Source organism: Natator depressus, chromosome 4 (assembly GCF_965152275.1).
Source record: "Natator depressus isolate rNatDep1 chromosome 4, rNatDep2.hap1, whole genome shotgun sequence".
In the NCBI taxonomy this organism is placed as follows: domain Eukaryota; kingdom Metazoa; phylum Chordata; order Testudines; family Cheloniidae; genus Natator; species Natator depressus.
This window is the reverse complement of record NC_134237.1, coordinates 134,223,569-134,241,535: the sequence shown is the minus strand read 5'-3', so window position 1 is coordinate 134,241,535 and position 17,967 is coordinate 134,223,569. Positions and strand designations below refer to the sequence as shown.

Below are 17,967 nucleotides of genomic sequence, written 5' to 3'. Positions count from 1 at the left end.
GATCATGGCAGCTTTGTGCAGAAATGGAGGTGCCGAGGGAACGTTGCCAGTGGAAACACAGGCACCCAAATTCTGGAGTCGGGCAGCACTTGAGCAGTAGTTTTGTGCACAGCCGTAGCACCTAAATGTTGGACATGAGCTCCTAAGTCCCGCTTGTGAATCTAGCCCCTTGCTGTAAGCTGCTTGTTTCAGAGGGAGAGCAGAAGCTGACTGCACAGGGCTATTACCTTGTCACATATCGCTAACGAAGATCTGGCCTGGCGAGTACTCACTTGACAGACCCTCAGCGAACAAACCTGTCCATAGCCTACACATGTACCTCTTGCGTACCAAAAGGTAGCTGGTATTTTGTCTCCTATGGGACCACTCCTTGTAGTAGCCATTGTTCCTCCATTTTCCTTCATCCCTTATTTTTCATGTGTAATAGCATCTAGCGCTTCCAAGTAGGCTATGTATCCACGTAGGATAATGGGATGTCTTTCGATGGTGATAGAGGGGAATTCAAGGGTGTTTTGTACAAGCAGAAGGCAGTGCTGATTGGGTTGGGAGTGCTTGTGGTCCCCTCACCCCCTGCTCCTTTCCTTCCGATATTCGGTGTGCTCTGTTTGTAAATGAAGGACATTGACTGTGTTCTAAGGGGGGGGGGGAAGGTCAAGTTAAGCTTGTGAATTTAAATACAAAAATGGTGAGTAAATGTTTTTCAACTCCTTTAACTTTTCCCCTTGCGTATACGTGGCAATAGGATCTTTTAATTTATGCTGTATGTGCGATACCACGTGTGTGTCTAAACTCAGAGAAATGTACATTCTTCTCCGAATGAACTCCCAAATCCTACCACTTACACGGGTAAATGTAAGCTGGTGTTGGAGTGCTAAAAAAGTCTTTATCCAAATATTCTGTTCAAGAGGGTCGTAAGCCCCTAGCCACTGTGTTCAACTCTCTGAAGTAAGCTGCTTTTTTGTCATCCTCCACTCCAAATCAGTGATATGCTGAAGAGGGTAAAGGGGTCTCACTGGATCCTGGAGTTAAAATTCTTCTACTGACCTGAAGGGGTCGGGACTGGGTTGGGTTCCCTGTCTCTCATGGAGCTTGCTCCCCTGCATTGAAATGACTCAATTTACCCCTATGTGGATTGTATCTTGGGGCTCATAGAAATACACATGAAGAGCAGGATTTGAGCCTTTCAAATGGACCAAATTGAAGGTGGAGGGTTTTTTTAAAAAAAAAGAGAAAACCTCTCCACTTCAGTACCCAGCTTCAGATGACAGATGCTGAACATGATGTACTGCTATCATTATCTAGTCACTCTGGAGCGCAGGAAGAAGGCTAAACATTTCCAGCAATGTCTGACAGGCCAGGGGGAAATTTTTATGGGAGACCCATGGTGAATTATTACCAGCATATTACTGCCCATTTCATATGGTTAGCAAAGAGAAGGGGACTGACTGTTCAAAGGAAGTCATTCTCCAGAATTAACCAGCCATACTTTGACCTACTGCAGATGCAGCTTTTCCTTTTTCACCATTTCTCAGGGTGCAGTTTTCCCTCATTCCAACACCCTCCCTGCCGCCCCCCTGTTTCTGGATGAATTTATTGTCCAGGTTGATGTCCTGTCTCCACAGCCTCTCACTCATGCCACCTAACTTTCTCCATCTTACTCCTAAGTCTGGGTCTATTCTGCCACTCACCAGTTTAGCTAATTCTCTAGTTCCCTCAGTCACTGAGTTGCATCTTTCTGACCATATTTTTCCTACAGTTTTGCTCTCTCCTCACCTGATCACTCAGTCCTCTTGTCCTTCAGTCCATAAGTACCTCTGACTTCTTTGCTGCTCTCTATCTGGACGCTTCCTGCAGTCAGTCAGCTGAGCACACTGCTCCTCTCTCTGAGGCTTAATCCACACTGGCAAGTGAAAGACACAACTTTTGTCATACAGAGGTGTTAAACACAGACACAGACACAAGTTTTGTTGACGACAAGCGCTGGTGTGAACAGCACTTTGTCGCTCGTTGGGGGTGGAAGTTTTTTGTCAGCAAGCGAGCTGTCTCTTGCCAACAAACAGCGGCAACACTGCACGCCTTTTAGCAGCACAGCCGTGTCGCTAAAAGCTGCGTAGTGTCTCTCTCTTAACAGATTCCCGCCTTTTTGATTCTTTCCTCAAACCTTCTCCTTTGCCCTCCTGACTGGATGCCCAGGATCATCTTGGGAGGCAGCCATTTTTTTATTGAAGAAGTTGACAAATACTTACCCATCTCTCTTTCCCATCTGTCCTTTCCTTCCTGCCCTGCGTTCTTCCTTCATTCTTCCCAGCTTCTGATAACCTCTCCTACCGCTAGCCATGCCTCACCAGTCAGCCTTTAGCCGTGACCCTATCTTGTCTATCTGACCACTCATGTGGTCTTTCATTTGTATCGCAGGCTTTGTTTACATAAGAGAGGTTCCACCGACTCCGTAAGGTGATTTTTAAAAAAAATCACTTTAGTTAAACTGCAAAAAAAGAGGCTGTGTAGACACTCTCATTTTGGTTTAGTGTAGGTCGATGAGGAGCTGGTTTAAGGTAAACAGAAATAAGCCACTCAAAGTATATCAAAGGTCCACACAGGTATTCAAAACGGACTATAACAGGGTTCAAAAATGAACTAGATAAATTCATGGAAGACAGGTCCATCAATGGCTATTAGCCAAGATGGACAGGGATGGTGTCCCTAGCCTCTGCTTGTCAAAAGCTGGGAATGGGCGACAGGATGGATCACTTGATGATTCCCTGTTCTGTTCATTCCCCCTGGGGCACCTGGCATTGGCCACTGTTGGAAGACAGGAGACTGGGCTAGATGGACCTTTGGTCTGACCCAGTCTGACCGTTCTTATGACTAAAGTTAAACCTGCAACTTTCTGGTGTGAAGGCTTCATGGCTTTTTTTTTTTGTTTACTCCTGCAAACATTCCCTGGTTTGCCTTAATCTAAAAACCCCTCAAACTCCTTCCTTAATCCTTCCTACCCTTCCAGTTACAGCCCCATCACCCACCATGCTACCTGAGCACGCTGTATTTTTCACTCTGCATTGGCTTTCTCCTCAATTCCCCTGCAGATTTGCTTCTGCCTCGTCCCCATCACTGAACCGGTTATCAAAAGTCTCCAGCCTCCTTTTAACCAAGCCAAAGTGTTTGTACTGGAAGTTAGAGAGAGAATGTTGGAGGAGGAAAGTGACAAAATCAGAATGGCAAGAGGAAATTATGAGGTGCAGAACTTCAGATTGGTTGGAAGCGGGAGAGGGTGAGCCCAGAGAGCAGTAACTTAAAGCAATTAAGATCAAAGGTGACCAAGAAGTGAACCAAGTTTTATCACTCTGGGTGGAAAGGAAAAAGGAAGCTGATCATTTGTCACCAATATAATTTTAGTTACCAAATAATAAAGAACCCTGCTCTGCTTTCGATGAAGTGCACATGCTTCCCCTTCACCATCAAAGTAAGCTGCCTGGTGCCTGAGGACGGAATTGGCTCTTGGCACTGTTACATGAATCTTTAAGTTATTTGCAATGTTCTTGTAGCTATGTCGGTCCCAGGAAATGAGAGAGACAAGCTGGGTGAGGTAAAAGATATTCTCTCTCCTACCTTTCAGAGTAGCAGCCGTGTTAGTCTGTATTCGCAAAAAGAAAAGGAGGACTTGTGGCACCTTAGAGACTAACCAATTTATTTGAGCATAAGCTTTTGTGAGCTATAGCTCACTTCATCGGATGCATACCTTGTCTCTTTGATTTTATTACATGAAAATACCATACAAGTACATACAATTCTATTTGACTGTCTGATGTCCGCTGGCTTTCTTTTGGTCCATACGCCATCCAAGGGACTGATTTCTGCAAGGCCATTAATACCCACTGAAGTCAATGAGAGCTAAGAACTCGCCACTTTCCAATATAGAACCCCAGGTGATTCTGAATACTTCCACTAAGTAGGTTCAGGTATAAACCAGATCCAAACTGGAAATGAAGGTTAAATTGTTAAGACCGCAGGTTTTAAGCCATTAAACTAACAATCATTAATCTATGCAACATCAGAGAAATGTTAGTGGAACCACAAATCAGTATTTTAAATGAATTCATCAGCTAAAACGAAACACGATCTGATCAAAAACAGAGCACCCAACTCTCCGTCCCATGTTTACTTTGGACACAAGGAGTCTAGATTTTTCTTGTGTGCTGGAAGTGGTTACGCTTGTCTGTTTGGAGAGTGAACTTCTTTGCCATTTGGAGCCAAAAACTAGTTGACTCCAAATGGATTTAGGTGCTAGATCGGTGTGGGTTTCTTTTTTCCCCCCCAGTACCCTTTACCAGGATGCCACGGAGTCCCTATGTTTCTGTTGGATTAACACCAGGGCTATTTGCTTTTTTGGATGGTACGAAAAGTTAGCTGGATCCAGGTGCCAGATCTGGGTTTTTGTGGTGCAGTTATGCCAGAATATATGTGTGGGTGGGGGGGGGGGGCTGGTTTTTCAGAGATTCATTTTTCAGGTGGACTCATACTAGCTGTGCTTGGCTAATTTAAGTGAGTAGAAGTTTGGGGTTCCAGGCAAAAACTCCCCCCAAAACTGGTTGGATCCAGGTGTTTGATATGAGGTTTTTTGTTGCAGTCTAGTGCCAGGATATGTCGGGGTCTGGATTTTTGTGGGGTAGTTGCTGTAGCTACATGAGGTCTATTTAGAGAATATAATTTTGGGGTCCAGGGCCAAAAACTGGTTAGATCAAGCTTTTATGTAGACCCTGAAACTCTCTCAATTTGCTTCTCTATATTTTAAAGATGACATCATCTTTCCCTGGCCAGTCCTTTAAATTCAGAACTTATTTCATTTCAGAGTCTGAGTGTTAAGTTTCCTTCCATTTCTTTATAGTGCAGCTTTGAATGCAATGCTGAAATTTAACAAACAGACCTTTAGCCACGCCCTCTGTCTTTTACATTCCGCACTCCCTCGAGCTATTCATCTATCTATATTCTTTGGTGAGAATGCATAATGGCGAGGCAAATCAAACACTGCTCAGGTGTCAGACAAATAGATCATGATGGTGACTGCCAAACGAGTTCAGTAAGAAAACTTGCATGCCTGGGACTCAAGAGAAGACCTGAAAACGTGCCTGTGTGTCCTGCTTTTTAAAGTGAAAGGGGCACTGTCAGATTAAAAACCACACGTGTGTCCGAGCATTTAGTACCTGCTGTTGTTACAAGCCACACTCAAGATCATGTTTCTGTTTTTTTGCGTTCTGTTTTGTGCATTTGATTGCACTTTGTGTGTAGTCAGTTTCACCATTTCCCTAGTCGTTAGCGAAGGGGAAACTGATTACCCCCAAAGACCTTTACAAACCTGAGCAGGAAAACAAGTCCTGCAACAGCGTCTCTTGTCAAAAGACAAGACGCTATTTCCGGAGCTGCTATTTAAAGGGGGCGGGGGGGGGGCGCGATCGGAAAACGTGTTTTTTGTTGTAATTAGTCGGTTTAAAAACATCCACGTTGCCGGTGCCCCTTCAAGGAGTTGGCAAGAATACTCAAAAGTAGGGGTGGGTTTGCAGATGAGCTCCTCTGCCCATCGCTGCGGCCCTGCCGATGGAGTGGGGAAGGTGAGGCGGGCGGAATCGCCATCCACAAGCGCAGGTGGGGCTGCAAACGCCTTTCCGCGCCAGGGGCAGCGGCGAGCGAGGAGGGCTGGATCCGGGCTCGAACCGGCAGAGGCGCGGCGCACTAGGACCCTGGCCGGGGTTTGTCCCTGCCGCGCTCAGTCTCTTCCCCTTTCAGCCCGCACGAGTTCGCGCACAGGGACTTTCAGTTCTGGCCGCGCTTCTTTCTTTCTTTCTTTTTAAAGTCTTCAAGTGTCAGGAACAGGATGGGGAAGATGGGGTGAGAGAGACGCAGAAATGGCAGCAACAAAGCGTGTTTTCCACCTCCAGCCATGCGGTAAGGAGCAAAGACCTGGGCGCTAAGCCGGGATGAGACGGCAGCCGCCAGTTCAGATCGCACCATGCAAGGCAGTGTGTGTGTGTGTGTGTGTGTGCGTGTGCGTGCATCTTACAGGCGCGATGTGCAATGTTGACGGAGGAGGGTTTTCCTGCATTGCAACGAGATGGGCTCGCGGGGCGGACGGTTTCAGCAGCCTCAGCAAGAGCGTTTCGTGGCCGTGCGCAGCTTGCCGCTTCCCCCCCTCGTTTCCCCTGCCCCCGAGTTGCAAAACCGCGGTTAAGTTTTGACTGAGTTGCATCACTGTTTACAGCCCTTTTTTGTTTATACGCGAGCTGTGGCCTGATGTAAGGTAGAAGAGACCGTGTTTGCAAAATGGAGCTAACTTGACAGCGGTTCAGGCTATTTAAACAAAGCTGGTGCAGATATGACATTACAATAAACAACCGCTTCCTTCGGAAGAGCAGGGGGATAAATTAGCAGTGGAAACGTTTATGTTGTGCTGTGGGGCTTACATATGTTGTAATGGAGGGGAAGGAGAATTAGCATCGGGTGTCTTTTAACTAAAATGCAAGACTGTAGGGAGAGAGGAGAGCCTGGCTTCCAGCTGAGGTAGTATTTAGAAAAGTAGTCTGAATAAAAGTTGTAAGATGATCAGTTTCACCTGCTTGCAGATGGTTAGAGTGTGGGTGTGTGTGCTGGCAAAACCCCAGTCATGTTTTCTGAAGCTGAGTTTTGGAAAGGCTGTTTGGAAACAAATAAATAATTTTAAATGCAGTTGGAAATAAGGTTCTTGATGATCCTGAACTCTTCACAACCAAATGGACGTCAAATTTAATGTTGTGCGATGGGGTCCCCCCCTTATCTATTAAAAATAAATCATCAGCACTTCCTTGAAAAGTACTATGGCTGCTCTAATGTTGCTTTTTATGTGAAATTCAATGGCGTTGGATTTACAGCTGTTTCTCAATGGAAGTTCATTCCGGAATAAAAGGACTGGTTTAGTTCAGAGGTTGCAATAACGCTGTCTTGGAACTGGGACTCGGACTTTCCTGTAGTTTTTTTTGTTTTGTTTTGTTTTGGTGGCGTTTGTGTTTTTTCTGATCAGTTCATCGGTGATCTTTGTGTATCTCTTTAAAAACTACTTAACCTGCTTTGAACACCAGTTTTCCAAAGAAATATGCTTCCCCTCTCTCTCTCTGGCTACCTGCTCATCTTTCTCTACTTGTTTGCTCTGTTAAAAATCTTGTCAGGGTAGAAGTTTGGGGACCTGCCTGTGTTAGATGGGAGTTTGGTTGGAGTTCTGCTGTTATCCAGATAGATGATGATGGTGCCAGAAGCGTGCATGGGAACAATCTCTATCTGATGGCATTTGGATTTTTTCCAAGCTTTCATCCCCATCCTTGTAGATGACCGGAAAAGTTGCAGTGCTTGTTAGTACAGAAGTTTACTATCTATCATTAAGTCTTTTAGCTGAGATTTGAAATGTGTTTTAGCAGCGTGCTAAACAGAGTGTATTATTCTTCCACATAGGGTCTGTAGTTATGAAAATAAATTACTTTTACTGCACTCATGGAATATGCTGTCGAGCATGCATTTATTTTGTTCCTTTGACTCTTCTTGCCTGGATTTCTGTTGGAGTCTGTCATGTACACAGATCTCAGGCTTTTAAGTACTGTGTCATCTAACGCTGCTTGGAGAAGGACAGTGCTAAAATACTTAAGCCTCTTCTACACTACAACCTCCACCATTCCCACCACCGGTGGTGGGCTTTGTAACTTAACTCTTAGTGTAGAAGGCCCCACTCTCTCCCCTAAGTCATGCCAGCCACCACTCTCTCTAACACTTCAAGTCTCTGAGCGGCTTTCGTGAAGCTGCCATTTTGTAACAATTACCTGCAATGGAAATATTTTCTTCACCCTTGCTCCAAAGGCAGACAGGTTTGAAGTCCCAGAATTGGCAAGTCCGTCCTTGACAGCTTGAAGGTCTGATATCCCATGATTAAACATGGTTAGAAACACCAGCTTTACACCAGAACTGTGCTTCTGGCTTTCCAGATAAATACAGAACTTATTTGTAGGGCTGATGGGTCAGGAGACGTTGGCCTTTAAAATGGTAATGCCTTGGCTTATAGCAAAGCTATAGTAGAGACCATGAGGCTTTCATAAGTTATTAAACCAACTTTTTTACACTGAATGAGGCTCACAATAACTAAGGCAACCCGGCTTTAGAAGCAGAGGGGTACAAAAGGAGTACCAGTGAACTCTTCCAAACTGTGGAATAAACAAAATACATGATGCTTTTATTGACGCTTACTGGGGATGATCAGCAGACTGGATCATGAGTAATGTGTTTAGCCCAGAGTCATGTCAATGACTTTTCCTGACACATCGTATATTTGTGTGCGATTATTTTTATATAATCGCCCCCCACGCCCGCATTACTCACAGTACATATGCTTCTAAGTGAATTATGAGATTGTCCCTCCCCCACACTGTTTACCTGGTACATGTGTGTGCTAAGTATATATGGGACAAAAGCGTTACACTATATTACATAAATTGAGATTTCCAAAAAATAAAAATAAAAAAATGCATATGACATTAACCTCTAGGGGTCTAGGGCTCTGGGAGGTATTTGTGAAATCCAGTGAATTCCAGTAGTGTCCTGTCAGCTAATGCTCAGGGGTTATTCTCTGAACACCACCTGCAATGATGCCCTGCTGACCAAGAAGCCCATGGATACAACAAATGTTTCTTTGAAGTCCTGATTCCTTCTGGAATGTTTCACTGGGCATAACCATGTCCTGTAGGGCAAACTGTTTGGATATTTTTAATGACACATCACTTGAAACTAAGTCCTCCGCCCTCTAATTACATATATGTAAAACTACCATTAATTACACCATGAGAGGTGAAATATGTGCATGTATACAGTATATCTGTAGTGATAGCCAGATAAGGAAACTGAGGCACTGTGGGGTGGATTTAGCCTATTATTTCTATGTGTGAAAAGAGGCATTGATATTTGTGTCCTTTTATAAAGGGCTTTGTGATCTAAGGATGAAAAATGCTAGATGGGAGTACTGTTGATTTGACTACTATACTAATGTTAATATGCATTTAGGCTTGCAGAAATCTTCTGCATCTGTCATCCGCCACTGTTGGAAGACCGGATACTGGGCTATATGGGCCATTGGTCTGACCCGGTGAGGCCGTTCTTATGTTCCTATGTACTGCCTGTATTTGAAAAGCAGATGCTTGATAGCTCTGTGCTGAGAGCTATTGCAGCGGGTGGTGAAGATTTAGCAGAGGGCAGGTTTTCAATTTACGGCAGAATAGTTTTTTGTTGGAAGCGAGTCTGTTTTGTTAAAATATTCCTGCCCTGTGAACAGGAACTGTAACCATGGCACTGTGGGGTTCCGTATCTGTCAACTCTACTCGATCTACAGCTAGAACAAGGTCTTTTTCTAGCTTCCAGCCCTGTAACCTCACCCTGGGTTCTGGGAGTCCAGCTGTATTCTTTCCTCCTTTCTCATCATCATCTGTAAAACAGATCCTGCAAACAACGGCTGTACTGACAAACACCAGTTCAACCCCATTGTCATCAAATTAAGCTGATTGCCACCTGTGCAAACCTATTACCTTCAGTGGGGTTTGTCCAGGTGTAACTAATCTTGTGTCCTGTCCACAGAATTGTTTACTTACTTAAAAGGGTTTGGAATCCAGTTCCCTCTCCCATAGTGAGGCTGGCTCTTCAGAGCTAATGGTTTTTGATTTTGTTTTTAAGGCAAAAAACACTGAAAGCTGACTTTAGCCATTCAAGTACATGGGAAAACTTTTGCTTAGATATGGACAGATACGTTTACTAAGAAGTATCCACGTTACACAAGCAACTGTCAAGTAGGCATCCCACTTTAAGGAACTTTGTTTTTTTTACAGTAAATAACTTGCCTAGCCGTGGTTCCTAGCCGTGCTCTGGTGTGATGTGTCTTACTGTGGCAGAGATTGGCCTGGGGTAAATTTGAGAGAGCCTTGGCTGGCTGGCTCACAGCATGGGTATGGAATCCAACTTCGAGAAGGTTACAGAAGATGCCAATGGCAGCAGGGTGAATAAGTAGTACAATGTTTTGTCATGGAGTGGAGTTAGCTCCCTCCGAGCTGAAACTTGCTTTCCATTGTAACCTGATTTTAAAAATTACTCCTCTCTCTACATTGCACCGACTGTCCCTAAGGTAGTCGGCTGTTGTATCCTGCAGATTTTCACACATCCCATATCATCCCACTGTCGAATCTTTCAGAGGGACTTGGGGGCACGGGAGAGAAATCAGAAAATGTGTTTTTAAAGAGACCCTGCATACTGAGTAAAAATAGGGAGGTTCCTTCTGTATTTGACAATGGTGCGTTAGGACTGTTTACTCTGTCACCAGTTCTGGTGCCTGCAATTCAGGAAGGAGGTTGATAGATCGAGGACGATTTAGAGAAGAGCCGTGAGCATGATTGATTAAAGGATTAGAAAACCTGCCTTCCAGTGATAGACTCACGGAGCTCAATCTACTTAGTTTAACAAAGAGAACGTTTGGGACCGTTAACGCAGGGCTATAAAATGAGGCAGTAGAAGGCTGAGAAGGATGCCTGGGGATTACAAGGATGTCCTCTCTCACTTCCCTTCCCCTTGAAGCCAGGGAAGAAACAGGGCCAGGAAGCTCTCTGGACCAGGCCAAGGAGCAGCGAGGAACTGGAGCGGGGGGATATTGGCCATCTGCTTCTTCCACAGAAGGACTGTGTTGCTCACAACTCAGAAGACTCTGTAAGTTAGGGACTGATGTTTTGTGCCCCCGCCCCCAGAGCTGGGGCAATCCATCCCTTAGTGTCTTTTGGAACCAGTCTATCTAGTAGGTAGCCCCTGTCCTGTATTCAGCCTGGGTGGCGAGACGCACCCCTGCGTGAAAGTGGCAGGAAGGCTATTTTGCGTGACTCCCCTCCCACCCTTTTGTTGTCTGTCTTTACCCTGTCACACCTGGGTCACACTCTGGCTGCTTCTTTTAAACGTGTATATTGAGGAATAATTAAAATCATGTTAAAGTGGCAAAGAGTCCTGTGGCACCTTATAGACTAACAGACGTATTGGAGCATAAGCTTTCGGGGGTGAATACCTGCTTCGTTGGATGCATCGTGTTAACATTCAGAAATGTAAATTGACCGACCGACTCCATTTTGGACTGAGCCAGAGGCTGGTGGTGGGGCGGTACAGATCGCCGTGCGGTAGGAATCGGTGTTGAAATGGGGAGGGACAGGGATCGGAGCAGGGTCTGTGGATCAGGGGACCTGGAGGGGGAGATGCGCAGAGGTGTGGCTTGGGGACTTGCAGCTTGACTCTTAATAAGGGGTGGCAGGCTGAGGGAGGAGTGACAGGAGATGGTAGTTAAAACGATCGCTGTTGGTACAGACACAAAGAGTATTGTTTGGATTGTGAGCTGCCACGTTATCCCCACTGTATATGCATGGGGGAGGTGGGAGAGAGGGAGTCTCCTCTCCCATCCTTGAGAAGCAGCTGTAGTCTGGCTGCTTGTACTCCGGCGTGGCTGGGGGCAACTGCAGTACGACTGGTGGTTTTCTCTTCTCCGCCCTGGACGCTTTTGGTCAGATCCCCCCTGCCAGCGTGTTGGGAGGAGCAAAGATGTAGTGGTGTCATGTTGTAAGAGTGCCATACTCTGCAAGTAGTTCCATTTTAAGGGTTGCATATTTATTCCTGGTCTTCCCTTTATGATCTCTGCTATCCCAGATGCTGCACTCGTCTCTCTCATTCCCCACCTCTCCTTGAGGTTAATTGAGCCCCAGGGTTTAATATGCACGTATAACACAACAAACATGTGCGCGGACCATTCCAGTGGGAATAGAGGGATGGGTTTTTTTTAGGGACTGTTTTATGCTTATTGTACACAACAAACATACGCCTTGAGATATTCCTGAAAACTACCGTAGTACTGCTAACTCTTGAATATATTAACCGGGCTTATCAGCCTGATGCAGAGCTAGAACTGAGGCTTTTCCTGTGCTGTCTCTTTGCATTTGCATGGTGTTTAAACGTAGGCTAGAAAAGCAGCATTTCCAGATACTTTACCATGTTGTGTATTGGCATGCAGGATGTTTTTTGTTTGGTTTTATTTTCTTCCCCTCCAGAAAGCTTTAACTGACAGCTAAAGTTGCTAGATTGCATATCCTACCAATACAAACCATAACCACACTCCATCAGTTTATTCCAGACCCTACACTCCGTTCTTCAGTTTCCCTTCTTAACCTGAACTAACCCCCCTCCATATCTGTCTACCCTCTTCCTGAACAGCCAGGCAGGAGTTCAGTCTTAACTCTCTTGACCATGTTTATTGGTTACATGCTCATGCATTTTCACAGAGAGCTACCTGGGTGGTGTTTGACAGGGCTGGGGGACTGGGAGGAGAGGTTTTGGGGTTGGGGAGTGGAGGGGGACTGTATAAGTGGCCTGGGTTGTGGGGAAGCCCAGTGATTTTGCTGTGGCACACATCGGTGCCAGCTGGCAAAGGGCTCGCTACTCTGCATGAGTAACTCCTAACAGGCTGAACAAACTCACTGCACCTAATGCCATTTTCATTGTATTTATCAGTCGGTGGTGTCTTGCAAGGTATCAGATGAAAACTTGTATCATGCTGGTCATTGATATCTTTGAGAAATGTACATACTGATGATATTTTTAAAAGATATGTAGACCTACTGGAATTATGTTTTAAAGCCTGTAACCAGGTGTTAACTTGCAAGGCAAAGAAGGGGCTAGCCAGAGCCCTGAGGAGATTGTGTAGGTGGCGAACAGCCTGGGCGTGTCAGGGAGCTTGATACCTTGTTTGGCACCACAAGTCACTCTCTCTTTCTGAGGCAGGGGGGTAACATGATGACTCTCAGTCCTGGATGCCCCAAGACGGCGTCATGTCTGGTCTGAGGAATTGGTACTTGAAAGTTCCCCCGTACTGCTGGCTATTGCTCTGGGGAGCAGAGCATTCCTGCACCAAGCACTAGCCCTTGGATGGCTCCTGACTGAGCTGCTGTTCGGGTGTAGCAGAGAACCACGGCGGTTCCCAGGCCTCTGCTCTTCCCTCCATCTTTTGCGTTCAAACCTCGTCTGTCTCCCTCAGCCCCTCGTGCATCCCTGCCAAACCATTTAATCCTTCCTTGGCCTTGCTATCTCCAGCTGTTCCCACAGCGCCTTCAGAGTCCCCTGCCATACTCTGGCTACTGAGCCTGGCTCAGTAGAACGCAGCAGGGGAATCTGGGAGTCGGAACCAGTTTATGAAAACAAAATCTCAGCCAAAAAAAGGGCAAAAAATTATAGACCATCTGTATGTTTGTGTGTGAAGCTGAAATATCAGGCTGGCAGTCTTCGAAACGAGAAATACCGGATAGATCTGGGCAGTACTGCTGGTTAATCTTGGTCAAGCTCAATTAGTATTTGGTAAAACTCAAGTCAGTATTTCATTTCAGAAGTTCAAAATGGTCTTCTGTCCCAGATTTTATCAGAAGACCTTAGTGTGGCAGCCTGTGGCTATTTAAGTGGAGGAACCCTAATAAATGTGAGGAAAACAGGAAAAACGGCAAAGAGGAAGCTTTTATAAGATATTTCGGGGCTAAAACTTGTAAATTTGCATACCCTGGAAAATTCAACTAGCAAATCTGGAGACTAAATTCAACCACGAATGTGTCAGGCAGAGGGCAAATTTAAACGGACCATTAAAGATAGTGTCACTACCATAATTAAATCCTTAATTGTTTGTTGCCTATTCACTTTTAAAAACACAGGTTTATCAAGATTTATCTTATAGACAATAGCCTCTGCTTCTATTTTGAGCACATCTTATTTTGTGATGACACAACGTGCTCAGGGTTAAACAAGAGAGCCCCAAAGAGCTGACCTAATACACAGAACTGGAGAAGATGTGATGTTCTGGGATCCTGAAAGGGAAAACTAAGGAGGGTTTTTTTGGTTTTGTTTTTATAAAGAAAACAAAACAAAAAAGGCATTTGTTCATTTACATGGGTATAGTGCGTAGGAAGTACCTGTACAGGAGGGACTTGCATGTGGGTTGCTGGGGTGTGTGGCTTTCACTTGAACCTGGAGTTGATTTCAGAAGTGCGGCTGCCTTTAAGTAAACTGCTCGTGCAAAAGCAAGCCTAAATAGAGAAGATGTGTATTGTCCTCCTGTCTCTCTACAGTAGATCCTTTGTAGTTCTGGTGGATCTGGTCCTAGAGTGCAATCTCTAACAAACTCAGACTTCCGTTGAGACACAAATACTAAAACATCCGATGAAGTGAGCTGTAGCTCACGAAAGCTTATGCTCAAATAAATTGGTTAGTCTCTAAGGTGCCACTAGTACTCCTTTTCTTTTTACAAATACTAAATACTCTAGTTGTGCGTATGTGGCCCCTTTGTTTTATCTGAACATCGGCTAAAATAATTTAACATGAGCTAGAAACAAATCTAAATTAAATATTTCTTCAAAATTCTCTCTCAGTGGTAAACATAGCCTTTGACTATATGAAATGAATTGTGGTCATCATAGGGCATTTCCTAATGGACATCACAAAACTCTCTCTTTACTGTACTTTATCTGTCCATTAACCCCCTGTGTACTGTCAATAGCCTCTCTGCATCCAGGAGATTCTGATTTGTTTCTGAGTTTGTGTATATACATAACTGTGTGTATTGCTTTCTATGTAGCAATTTACTATAATACCGTAGGTTACAAAACGTCAGGCAAAGAACACGTTGTCAGACTACAGTGGCTGTGTCTTTAAGAGATCTCTGCTAGATCTGTCTTTTGGCAGGAGTTTTTCCTCCTCTTGCTACATCTTCACAACCTTTTATTGTCATCTTTGTAATTCTGTCTGTCCTTCTGTCTGTAGCTCACGAAAGCTTATGGTCAAATAAATTTGTTAGTCTCTAAGGTGCCACAAGTTCTCCTTTTCTTTCTGTAAGGTACAGTAACTCCCCACTTCAGTCGGTGCCTGAATGCTACCAGGTTTCTTAAGGAGGAGTGCTAGCTTTCTCAATACGGTATCCAGCAAAAAGCATTAGCTCGGAAGTGCAGGGTCACTTTAATTGAATTGTTCTATTTTTCCTCCTCTGTACCGGAGGCAAATAGCTCTGAGAGACAGTAAACCTCGGTGGCTGCAGGAGAGAGATTCCAAGTTTAGGATAGCTGAACCTGCCGTGGAATGTAGATTGCTTTGAATTAATTAGCTTACTGGATCTCCAGTATCTTCATTCCCTAGTTGTTTTACTTCTGCAAACAGTGATCTCTCTGAAAGCAGAGTTGGAGTATATACCTCTGGAATCTAATGGGGCATGCTCTCACTCCACCCATTTGCCACTCTCCAATTGGAAGTGAGGGAGAAAGATGCACTGGATTCATTAATATTGGAGCCACTGCGCAACCACAAGCCATTGCCTCTCGTGCCACCTGAACATAAGTGGCGTTAGAAAACAAGTGTTCAGGCTTATTGAAAGCTTTAGGGAAAGCAACAAACAAGCTAAAGCTGTTTGCAATTTAGCAGCATCTTTTGTTAAAGAAGTAGTGCAGGTAAGTTAGTCTAAAAAAATCATAGCCTGCATAGAGGCGCTGTTGTTGCTGGGTGATGGATTTAACCAGGAAATTTAGAAATCAAGTAATCTGTCAGCTCTTTAATTATTTAATCGACCAAAGAAAGGCAATGCTTGTTGTGTTTCCATGGGTTTTGCTGCTTGGTAATGAAATCTATTGCTTGTTTCTCATGTGCTAGATGCCTGTGTGTTTAGGGATGCAGAATGCCTTTTTTTTAATCTAATTAGACCTCAGTTTACTGTATGTATCCAGAAAACAGTTACAGAAATTGCATGGGGACATACCAGCAAGGAGAGAGGTTTTGTTTTTTAAAAAAACTCATAATGCTAAAACATTGTAACAATCTGTCCTAGGCTTTACATATTGTGAAGTGTAAAAAGAATGAATATATAGAAAACGAATGAATGAAAGTATTAATATATCTATATCTGTCTAAGATGCTGGTAGAACGTCTCTGCTACAGTGGCCGTGTAACCGATTTTGATGAACTTAAATAAATCTGTCATGTTAAATAACATTCCAGAAATGGATATTGTTAGTCTAACGACATTCTTTTACCTGAATATCAGGCTGCCTCCTCTTTCCACTATATTTTTGTTGTTGTTTTTTGCTGTTGCTTCATGGAGGTTCATGGTATGTCAGGATGTTGAAATTCCGTCTATGTGTAGTGTGGTTTTGTTTGTTAGCCTGCCTAGTTGGTTTCTTACTATAAATTTTTCCCATTTCTCTGGTTTATGTAGTTTTTTGAATGTGCTGAGGCTGTCTTGTTTGCTTCCATAGGCTGCTTTCACTTTTATGGGTAAGGAAAAATTCTGCCTTTCCACATGCTGTATTTATAAGTCTTTTTTTTTTTTTTTTTTTTTTTGTTCTGAAGCAGGGCTGAAGGTACTTTGGTCAGCTCGTGAGGTAATTCTGTCGGCACTCGGCAATGCTGCTCTAGTTTTGATCCTTTTCAGTGTTTCCGTTATAAAACTTGTTTTATGTGGGTCTACAGACTGGTCACTTTGAGTTCAGTGTGAATTATATAGTTGGCCACAGGTTCAGACCAGATGGCTTTTTTGGTTTGCAGAATGTAAGTTTTATAATAAAATTTGTCCAGCCACAGTTGAAGATGGAATCGCCTTTTGGTGCTCTTCTCCCTTTTTTGTTTTGGCTTTTTGTTTTAATTAAAAAAGGTTTTTATTTTAAGAATGAATATTTCTCAGTAACACATTATATGGACTCAAACACACACCAAAAATCTTAGGACCCTGGGTGACTGTAGTTTTACAAACTGTTCTATTCTGTGAGTCCAAGATGAGGACTTAAAGGCCCATATTTTATTTTAAACTAAATCAGAGAACAGTTTTAGCTGTCTTGCACCACTGTTTTCACAATACTCATAACCACAATAGGAGAGTTACACAAAATGAATGACTTCACTGAGACTTTCTCTATTGAGACTTGCCTTTTACCGGATTGTTTGGAGCTTGCATTGGGTCCTGCATAGTAACAATAGTGCACTCTGCACATGGTGGTCCCTAATATGAAAAAAGGCCCGTTGGTAAAATGACGGCATGCCATAACAAAATTGTACACAATACTGCCAGAAGTCGGATATTATGCTTGAAGGACCCCAAATCCCCAAACAAAGTCAGTTTTTTCCAAGCAAAGTTAAAATACCATTACGAGATTGATAGGCGTCTGTAAGTACAGTCACTGGATGAAAGAGGGACTTTCAATGGCACCTGTGCTCCTAAGTCACTTAAGTGCTGTTGAAAATTCCACCTGAAGTGAAGAGCCTTAACTTGGACAGTGTTTGGGTCTTGTCAGATGGCTGTATCTCTGATGACTGACTGGGTTTTTCCCACCCTACAAATGTAGCATTATGTCTGGAATTCAAGCCACAGATCCCAGGACACTGTGACTATGTTTTGAGGATTGAACGAAATTGTACTAGACAGCAGCACTTTCTTTTCCTTTCGTTCCAAGAACGGTAAATGGCCCAAAGCTTTTATCTGTGTCTCAGCCAAATCCTGAGTGGTCATTGTACCCTGGCTCCTCTTCTTTTTCCTGATCACCTCATAAAAGCGCCGATTGTGCGTAAACCCACGCAGTTGTGCTGGACAGTAACTGTTGTAAGAAGCGCAGGAAGTGTGGCAGTGCCATAGTTCCTCTTGCTATGGTGGGAGCTGTCACTCCTACGTGACACCTGTATAGAAATGCTGGCCAAGAGAATGAATTCCCTTTTTTTAAAAAAAGGAAAAAGTAGACTGTATTCTGCTAATTAAGCAGCTGCACGGATCTCGGATTCTGAAAAGGAAGTTGTTTTGTAATTACCTCTGGGTAATTACAAAACAATTACCACGCACCCTTGCGTGTTGAGCTATCCGGTGGGCTACCGTGGTGATTCCGCTTG

General features: G+C 44.0%; 1 protein-coding gene across 5 annotated transcripts in view; it reads left to right on the top strand.

Moving 5' to 3' along the window:
- The first annotated feature begins 5,749 nt into the window (after positions 1–5,749).
- SLC4A11 (solute carrier family 4 member 11) overlaps positions 5,750–17,967 on the top strand; it is a 153,214-nt gene continuing 140,996 nt past the window's right edge. For 4 of the 5 annotated variants that reach the window (XM_074951936.1, XM_074951932.1, XM_074951934.1 and 1 more), the window contains exon 1: positions 5,750–5,940. In XM_074951936.1, coding sequence (XP_074808037.1) covers positions 5,901–5,940 — 40 coding nt within the window. In that variant the 5' untranslated portion in view covers positions 5,750–5,900. Of the gene's footprint in view, positions 5,941–15,268; positions 15,549–17,967 lie in introns of those variants that run through there. The other variant, XM_074951935.1, reaches the window with a different exon arrangement.